This window comes from Coptis chinensis, chromosome 5 (genome assembly GCF_015680905.1).
Source record: "Coptis chinensis isolate HL-2020 chromosome 5, ASM1568090v1, whole genome shotgun sequence".
Classification (NCBI taxonomy): Eukaryota; Viridiplantae; Streptophyta; class Magnoliopsida; order Ranunculales; family Ranunculaceae; genus Coptis; species Coptis chinensis.
This window is the reverse complement of record NC_141460.1, coordinates 48,010,227-48,020,046: the sequence shown is the minus strand read 5'-3', so window position 1 is coordinate 48,020,046 and position 9,820 is coordinate 48,010,227. Positions and strand designations below refer to the sequence as shown.

The 9,820-nt window shown below is 38.0% G+C and overlaps 1 protein-coding gene across 1 annotated transcript; it reads left to right on the top strand.

The window, feature by feature from the left end:
• The first annotated feature begins 252 nt into the window (after positions 1–252).
• Positions 253–8,573, top strand: LOC147497737 (glutaredoxin-like). The gene is made up of 4 exons (XM_086560073.1): positions 253–551; positions 659–747; positions 8,153–8,251; positions 8,342–8,573. Exons 1-4 carry the CDS (start codon positions 496–498, stop codon positions 8,410–8,412), a joined length of 315 nt encoding a protein of 104 aa, XP_086416199.1. The 5' UTR covers positions 253–495; the 3' UTR covers positions 8,413–8,573.
• Positions 8,574–9,820: the final 1,247 nt, after the last annotated feature.

Sequence of the window (9,820 nt, the reverse complement as noted above, 5' to 3'; positions counted from 1 at the left end):
GATGAGAGGGAGAGAGAGAGAGAGAAGAGATCGAGTGGGAAAGTTGTTTTCTATTTGCGATTGAGAAAGAGATGAGAGATCAGAGGGAGAGTTGTTTCTATTTTCTGGGAAAATACCGGGTGACTAATTCAACTTTGGGGGGAGGTGTTTTCTATTTTCCCACTTCTAGTGGGATAATTTGATTTGCCGGCTAATTCCAAATAGTGTTTGCCAGGGCCCTTAAATACACCCAAACACTGGCAAATGGTGCTTCTAGTGGGAAAATACAATTAGCCACCCCCATTTGCTAGTTAACAAACACACCCTTAGAGCATGGCACTATGGCAGATTGACAGTGATTGTTTTTTTAAATAAGGTATATTCAAGCCATACACCTGTCCCTCTTCTAAGTCAGACCCCTACGAAATCCCCACCACCTATTGTGTTTTGTTATAATAGATATCACCCACGCGCCCTCTTGTCAAGTTTCATTCCCCGGCAAAGAAATCAGAATAGATGGCAGGTTCTAAGGCTAAGGAGATAATTTCCGCTAATTCAGTCGTCGTTTTCAGGTTGTTCCCCAAATCTCTTTTTTTTTTTTTCTTTAACACAATATAAATTCTTTCTTATTTAGGCTTTTGCCATTATTTTCTATCTCTGATTTGATTATTATTTGCAGCAAATCGTTCTGTCCTTATTGTGACAAGGTGAAGAATTTGTTGTCTCAGTTGGGTGCTACTTTTAAGGTCATTGAATTGGACAAAGAAAGTAATCTCTTCTTCTACTTCATATTCTCGTTTTTAATATTTAATTTACGTGGTCGACAATCTATTGCATGTAAAGATGAAATGGTTTTGAGTAGCCGGTTCGTTCTTTTAATTTATGAGGTGATCATTAATTTTTATTTCTTTCTTTTATGTTATGACATAAAATACTTGCTTGAATTGATGTGTGGGACAAGGTTACACTGGCGCAGATTAAGAATTGCTCACCCGTAACTTAAGAAAGTATACTGCTTGTCATGTTTTGCATAATAACCAAGCGTCATTGCACCACCTTTACATTAGGAACCATATTGTTTGATTTTATTAGAAGATTAAATTAGGTTGCACAAGGTATAAAAGAAGACGTTAATTTGAAATCATTATTCCTTTCTTCTTTAGTTTTGATTTTAGTTGTCCTCATTATTTACGTAAGAGTTTCTATGATACTTACTGATATCGCTGTTGCATTTTTTTCCTGTTTTGTGTTTTTGTTTTGCTGAAGGAATTTTTATTTTTTTCATGTTTTGTGGTTAGCCAAGTAAACCGATGTAATCTATCATTTTGTGTCAAGTCTTTCATAAAAAAATACCCAAAACGGCAAAACCAAAGGCTTTTCTATTTTTATCCTTCAGATTTTATGTTCCTTGTTATCCTTTAAGAAAAACTTAATCATCTGGCTCTATGCTAATTCTTTATAAACTAAAACTCAACTAGTAAGCACTAAGCACTAATTTTTTTACGTACTCTGAGTCTTCATATCTTCCCATACTACTTTCAAATTATTGTTACTTCACAGTTCTTACCATCATCTAGATTCTCTAGTTCCTTCTTTTTCGTCTTTTTAGGTTCTTGCTGTTTCTACTTTCTCTTCTGTAAGCAGTCAATGCTCTGTCTCCCATTTTCCCTGAAGGATTGGTTTGCTTTCAAACATTTCATTCTTTTGCAAAATATTCTTAATTTATAATTTGTAGCTAAGCTTGTTACTTGAACGTTTGTCTTGTATTACAGATTCTTGAGAATTGAGCCTCAACATGTTCTGTTTCTTGATTACCGTCTTTTCTCCTTGTCTCTTTGTTTCTTTTATCACTCAGTATTACAAAAGTCTCCAAACTAAAACCATGCTGTCCATGCCTTCATGGTAGAAGTGAAAATCTTCCAAAGAGTTGCAACAATGGTTCATATTAACAGTATCTTTGTTTACTAATTTTTGTCAGAAGTGTAAACTGTGAGCAAAATAAGTGTCTTTTAAAAGAGTCATGCAAACCTTGGTTTCAATTTAGGAACTCAACAAACCAGAAATATTAGCAAACTTTTACTTTATATTAATGCCCTATATAAAGCGAACAAAAAAAAAATAGCTATGTAATACTCCATCTTATATAGTTGTTTAGTTTATGTGCCTAGTTGTTGATACTCTTCCTTCTTTTGTAATGTTAACTTGTAACTTTACTTCTTTGTTAACATTCTAGAAATTTCTGATATTAATAAATGTATATTGATGTCTCTATTGAATGTGCTCTTGTTAGTCAACATAGCTAGGCTGTCACACCTTATCATTTGCGACATCACCAAATCACTCAAAATGGTTTGGAAGAAATCTGCTGTTAACCATTCAAATATGACGCCATAATCACTAATCCAAACAACCGCGTAGATAGAAAAGATAGTGCAAGATTGATCAAGAATTAAGCAAAGAAGATTAACAATGGAAGAAAAAAAATCTTTCGGTTGTCTCTTATTGATGTCCAAAATATATCTGCAATAATGAGAAGGTTTTCTACTTGCTTCTTTTCGGATTACAATTTCTCTCCACTATGTTTTTTTTTTCTCCTTTGTTGGACTAGAGAGTGGCTTATTAGTTTCAGCCTTCTTTCACACTTCTTATATAGGAAAATAGTCTCTTTAGAATGTGAAAAACCTTGAAAAAATCCAAGCAGTGGGGCCCCTTACTCCCCACGACCCGGGGGTGGGCACAGGGTGAACCGAATATTGTATTAGGATGATGCCGGCCCAATAGTTGTTGTAATGCTCCTTCATCTTGTAGAATTTGGTCTGTACCTGTCCCAGAGCAATAGTATCTGGTTTGTAGTTTCATGTTTATTGCATTGTCAATCGTATGATCTTATTATGCTCAATACTATTTGCTTAAGATATATTAGGAATTATTCGGAGCATAGCTTTTGGATTTATATGGCATTTTGTCCTGTACTAGGACTGCAACAATAGAAACCTAATTCAAATAGACTACCTTAATCAAACAACCTCTTTGATTAACAGAATACAAAGCCTCTTTTCTTTTTTGATATTTTTCTTCATACATTTTCTATCCCTCTCTTTGCTTTTATACCAGTTTCTCTACATCAGATCCAAGAGATTTCTTGTGCTCTATACTACCTACACTTGGCTCTTACTAACAACTCTTGGCCACTCCATACCTAATATAAGTAAAATACTAAAGTACCCATAAACTAAAGAGATCTCCAAGTCTGTCCTAATAGGACATGACAATGCCTTCCCCTTTAAAATCCTTGTCCTCAAGGATTGAAATGAGGGTAATGAGCAATAATGCTCGACCAGTCTTCCCATGTCGAGTCTTCAGGTACTGTGTTAGACCATTGGACAAGAACCTGTGTCACTGCTTTGTTGTTCCGAGGGACAATTCTTCTTGACAGAATAGCTACTGGTTCCACTAAAAACTGTCCTGCTTGGTCCACCAATGGTAGTTGAGGTACTGGTGTTATTGTAATCCCTAACTTCGGTTTCAGCTGTGAAACATGGAACACTGGATGGATTTTGGAGCCTATTGGTAGTTGTAACTTGTATGCGACCACCCCAATTCGAGCTAGGACTTGAAAAGGACCATAGAACTTGGCGGATAACTTCAAGTTTTTGCGGAGAGCTACTGATGTTTGTCGGTATGGCTGGAGCTTCAAGTATACCCAATCACCAACGGCAAATGACCTCTCTGTTCTTTTCTTGTCGGCATAGAATTTCATCCGCTCTTGGGCCTTGTACAGATCATCTTTAATCACTTCAACCATGGCCTGTCTTTCTTTCAAATAATCATCTACTGCTGCTATGGAATGAGTGACATTAGCTAGGATAGCCAAATGGGGTGGAGAGTAGCCATACAAGGCAGTAAATGGAGCCATTTTAAGGCTGTTGTGGTAGTTAGTATTAAACCACCCCTCAGCAAGTGGCAACCACTTGACCCAACTTTGAGGTTTGTGCCCTGTCATGCATCTCAAGTAGGTCTCGAGGCAAGCATAAGTTCTCTCCGTTTGCCCATCTGTTTGGGGATGATAAGAGGTGCTTAGGTGGAGTTTAGTTCCAAGTGTTTTGAAGAGATTCTTCCAGAAAGAGTTGATAAGATTTTGTCTCGGTCTAATGTAATGGATTGGGGAAGGCCATGCAACTTGTATATGTTGTCCATGAAGACCTTGGCAATTGTAGAAGCTGTGTATGGGTGACTGAGGCTAATGAAGTGACTATATTTAGTCAATCTGTCCACAACCACTAATATAATTTCTTTACCTTCAGCTTTGGATAGTCCTTCTATGAAGTCCATGCTGATGTGTTGCCAGGCATGATGTGGTACAGGTAGCGGTTGCAGTAAACCAACTGGAAAAATGTGTTCTCCCTTGCATCTTTGACAAACATCACATGTACTAACAGTGTCTAAGACCTCCTTCATGCTAGGCCAATAGAAATGTGATTTTGCCTTGAGGTAACTACCTTGAATGCCTGAGTGACCTCCAACAGAAGAAGAGTGCACCGTAGCCAATAATCTCTTTCTCAAGTCCTTGTTGTTGCCAATATATAACCTGCCTTTATATCACCCCATCCCAGCCACATGAATAGTTTTTAATGCTATCTGGTGTCACTAACAACTGTGAAATGAGTTGTTGTATGACTTGGTCTTGTTCATAACTGAGAATTACTTCTTTCATCCACTGTGGCTGCACTGTAGACATTATATGGCATGACCCTTGTTCTTCCATTACTCGAGAGAGAGCATCAGCAGCAGAATTTTCTTTCCTCTTTTGTATTTTATTTCATAATCGAATCCTAGGAGCTTTGTGAGCCATCTTTGTTGTAGTAGAGTAGTTATCCTCTGCTCCATGAAAAATTTGATGCTATGTTGATCTGTGTGAATGATGAAGTGATGTCTTGTTAGGTAAGCTCTCCATCAGGTTATGACCATGACAATGGCCAACAACTCTTTCTCATAAGTGGAGAAAGCCCAGAGCTTTAGGACCTAATGCTTTGCTGAAAAAAGCAATAGGTTTTCCTTCTTGTATAAGTACTGCCCCAACTCCCCTTACGCTGCCCCAACTCCCCTTACGCAAGCATCAGTTTCTATAACAAATGGCCTTGTGAAATCAGGTAAGGCAAGAACTGGAGTGGTGGTCATAGCCATTTTAAGTTGCATAAATGCATCTTCCGCTGCTTTGGACCATTTGAAGTTGTTATTCAACATTTCAGTGAGAGGTTTGCTTATATTTCCATAACCTTGAACATATCTCTTGTAATAGCCAGTAAGTCCTAAAAAACCTCGTAGACCTTTAATTGTTTTTGGTTTAGGCCAATTGACCATGGCCTCAATCTTAGAAAGATTAGCAGCAACTCCCGTTGGTGTGATGAGGTGGCCTAGATATTCTAATTGAGGCCGAGCAAAGGTGCATTTGGAGAGCTTGGCATATAGGGTGTGTGTTCTAAGAATGTCCAACACTTGTCTTAAGTGTATAAGGTGTTCTTCAAGTGAAGTGTTGTACACGAGAATGTCATTGAAGAAGACTAAGACAAATTTCCTGAGGTAAGGGTTGAAGATGTCATTCATTAAAGCTTGAAATGTCGCAGGGGCATTAGTAAGTCCAAACGGCATTACCTTAAACTCATAGTGGCCTTGGTGAGTTCGGAAGGCAGTCTTGTATATGTCAGCATCATGTACCTTTATTTGATGGTATCCGGACTTGAGATCAATCTTGGAAAATATTCGAGCCCCATGTAACTCATCGAGAAGTTCATCAATAATTGGCATAGGAAATTTGTCCTTGATGGTCATCTCATTGAGTTTTCTGTAATCGACACAAAATCGCCATGAGCCATCTTTCTTTTTAACTAGTAGAACTGGAGAAGCAAACGGACTATGATTGGGTTGGATGAAGCCTGAGTGTAACATTTCCTTCATGAGTGTTTCCAACACAGCCTTCTGAATATATGGGTGTTTATAGGGTCTTTGGTTGGTGGGTTCTGCATTTGGCTTAAGAGGGATATGATGGTCTAAGTTTCTGGAGGGTGGTAAGCTTTTGGGTTCCTTACAAACATCGGTGAATTCGTGTATCAGTGAAGTGACTGATTCTGGGCTGTCTTGCTGAAGTTCCGTAGCCGTGATTGAAAAGATTTGTCCTACTAAGGCATGTGTATTCTTCTTTAGAAACTTGATTAAGGAATTAGCAGAAATCATTTTCACAGAAGTGACCTCTTCTCCCCCTTTCAGAGTTATCTTTTTCCCCCCTTTTTTGAATGACAGTTGCAATCTCTGAAGGTTAATCAAAACATCACCACATTGCTTAAGCCAATCCCCGCCAAGCACCATATCACAGCCTCCTAATGGTAAAAGTCTTATATTGTCTTCGAACATGAAACCTTGCATTTCCCATTTTAACTTATTACATATGGCTCTGCACACAGTTTTATCTCCATTAGCTACTGTCACCAACATATGAGCAGTTGGTTCTATAAGGCAACCACTTGTTTAGCAACTTTGGGGTTTAGAAAGCTATGTGTACTACCAGTGTCGATCAAAACAGTAATCGGTCTCTTCTTGATCATGCCTTGAATTCTATCTGCTGCAATGATTGCTTGTCCTCGGTTTCCGTATGTTGATCCTCTTCCCCGTCCTCTTCTTCTGTACCCATCAACATGTATAAGAATTATGTCTTGCATATGTGTCTAGGCTTGTATTGTTCTTCACAGTTGTAGCAAAGTCCTTTCTCTCTTCTAATTTTCATTTGAGCTGGTGTGAGTCTCTTAATAGGAGGTAAGCGAGGAGTTTGTGTTGATGATGTATTGGTGTGAAGTGTAAGCTTTGATGTGGATGGTGACTTGGGTGTGATGGTTGGAGAGGAGATTTGTTTATTTGGGTTGTTATTACTTGAAAAGTATGAAGTGGTATTGGGAAAAGTTTTGACGACTGGTTTGGTTTTCTTGAATTGAGCCTCTAATGTGGACTCCTGCATTTTTGCGAGATACCATGCGTGGTGTAGATTGGTAGGTTTAAACATCTGAACTGAAGTTCTAATTTCATCCTCTAACCCACTCAAAAAACTGAGTACAAAATTCTCTTCGGTTAGCTCTTTATTCTTGCTCACCATGATAGCTTTCAATGTCTCAAAACATTCATAATACTCCTCTATTGTGTCGGTTTGAACCAGTTTATTAAAATTTCCTACATAGTTATCTTGCCCCACTTCTTCAAATCGTTTGTAGATCTGTTCCGTTAACTCAGTCCATTCAATAATTTCTCTACCCTCTTGATACTCAAGGAACCATGAATCAGCCCTTCCCTCTAAATACAGAGAAGCTACCTTAACCTTTGTACTCTCTTCCATGGGGTGAATGTAGAAAAACTGATTACCCTTGCGAACCCAAGCTCTTGGGTTAACTCCATCAAAACGCGGAAAGTCTAACCTTGGGGTTTTTAGAAACTTACCATAGTCGTCCATATCGACTAGGGTCTTTTGTCGCAAGCCATTAGTGGAGTGTTCATCATCGGTTGTTGTTGCTATTGGAGTCCGTGACCCAGAAGGTAACCCCATTGCTACTGTACTCTTTCCCTTTTCATTTAACAACTTGAAAAACTAGTTGAATCTGTTGTCCATCTTCTTCTCTGAGAGCTCAAATCTAGCTTCCATTTTCTTTTCTGAAACTTCTTTTGCTTGGACTTCCCTGATTAATCTGTCATTTATTTGATTAACTAAACTTTGCATCTTAGTGACCTGGTTCTGGGTTCCCTTAGCCAGTTTCTCCACTTCTAACAAAGTCATTTTCCCCGGGAAAGAATGCTCCGATACCAATTGTCCTGTACTAGGACTGCAACAATAGAAACCTAATCCAAATAGACTACCTTAATCAAACAACCTCTATGATTAACAGAATACATAGCCTCTTTTCTTTTTTGATATTTTTCTTCTTACATTTTCTATCCCTCTTTTTGCTTTTATACCAGTTTCTCTACATCAGATCCAAGAGATTTCTGGTGCTCTATACTACCTACACATGGCTCTTACTAACAACTCTTGGCCACTCCATACCTAATATAAGTAAAATACTAAAGTACCCATAAACTAAACAGATCTCCAAGTCTGTCCTAATAGGACATGACACATTTTTCTTTTCTATTGAAGGTGATGGAAGAGAGGTCCAAGCAGCTCTGGCTGAGTTGACTGGACAGAGAACTGTCCCGAACGTGTTCATTGGTGGGGAACATGTTGGCGGCTGTGATAGTATGATCTTTTCCCCTTCTTTTTTTCTTTTTTTTTTAACCATAGCATATCCTTGGAGTTTATGTGTTGTTCTTTTGTTACTGGTTGTAGCTGTGACATCAATCCACAGTGGAGGGAAGCTCGTCCCAATGCTAACTGAAGCAGGAGCAGTTACCAAATAATTCTTCAGAAGACATTTAACTAAAATGTGTGGAATAAACAGCACCATGTTGCTACTTTTTTGTTTGGTACTTTATTGTGAATCCTATGTAATGAATCGTATAGTTACAAATCCAAACTGTGATGCGCGTGTATAGGCTATAACAGGTTTAAGGGTTACACACACCCCACCCCACTTCTGTTACTAATTACAATTAGAGATGACCTCCCCTTTTAAAAAGTATTAATGACATTCCCCACTTTTGGCAGATCCAAAGACTACGAGATTAAGGGTTTCTTTATACGCAAAGAAGCAATGCTGTTGGATCTTGCAACCGGGGGTATACCTAATATTTTTGCAAATGGGGGTCATCCCTAATCCCAGCTGCCCAAGCAACCCTAAAAAATAACTAAACATATTTGTTGGTGGTAATCAAAAGTTTCTCAAATGCATATCAACATTTTTAAGTTGCATGTGTACATTCATGTATTTAATGTCTAGAACACAACTGTTTTCTGCTTTGTTTGTTACTTATGCTGCCATATTTGATTAAGAAACTAAATAGATGTTCAACCTGATCAGAATCAGTTAGTTTAAATAATAATACTAATGGGATTTCATAGCCACCAAAATACGTCTAGTTAAATACTTAAATCCATATTGTTGAATTTGCCATCTGTTGTATCGCCATCACTGCTTAGTCAAAATGGATTGGTAATTTTGGTATCACGTTTTCACTGAGCTAATGGATTTTTTTGCATCCGGCGTTAATAGAAATCAAGGCGTTTGAGTGAGCCGTGAGCGATAAGTTGAAGCACAGGTAGAAGTGGAGTGACGCTTTTACCCTGTTCTAATATGGAGAGAGAATATATTGATAGTGATCTGGTGAAAAATTGTCTTTAAGGGGACTGTTGCATGGTGGTGCACGAAGCTAAAAAGGGGGAAATCTTAAGGATACTAATATTCTCCCCCACGTTTCTCTATAAGCTCACCGCCTAAAAATTAGAATACCCAAAATACCCCTCAATCAAACACCTGGCCAGCCACTTTCTCTTTACTTATTCTCTTCCTATTTCTCTCTCTATTTTTCGTTAGTCATGGATTTTTTTGTTAATTTTGAAACCCACTTGGCTGATATTTAGACAAACTGGTTGTAGATTAGCTCCAAAAGCTCTTCTAATCAATTACCATTGAAAAAGAATTGCTAGTCCATCACAGGCCAGATTTACTCGATTTCTGCATTTACTAGTTCTTCTCCCACTATCAAACACCAATTACCCAGTTCTAGTTTTGAGAATTGGGTCTTATTTCTTAAACAATTAAAATATTTTTTGGTTAAATCATGACTTGTTCGGCATTTATCACAAATGGCTAATAGAAAATTTAAGCACATTTTCCTTATGTTTAGCTTTCTTAGATTGTGAATGGCA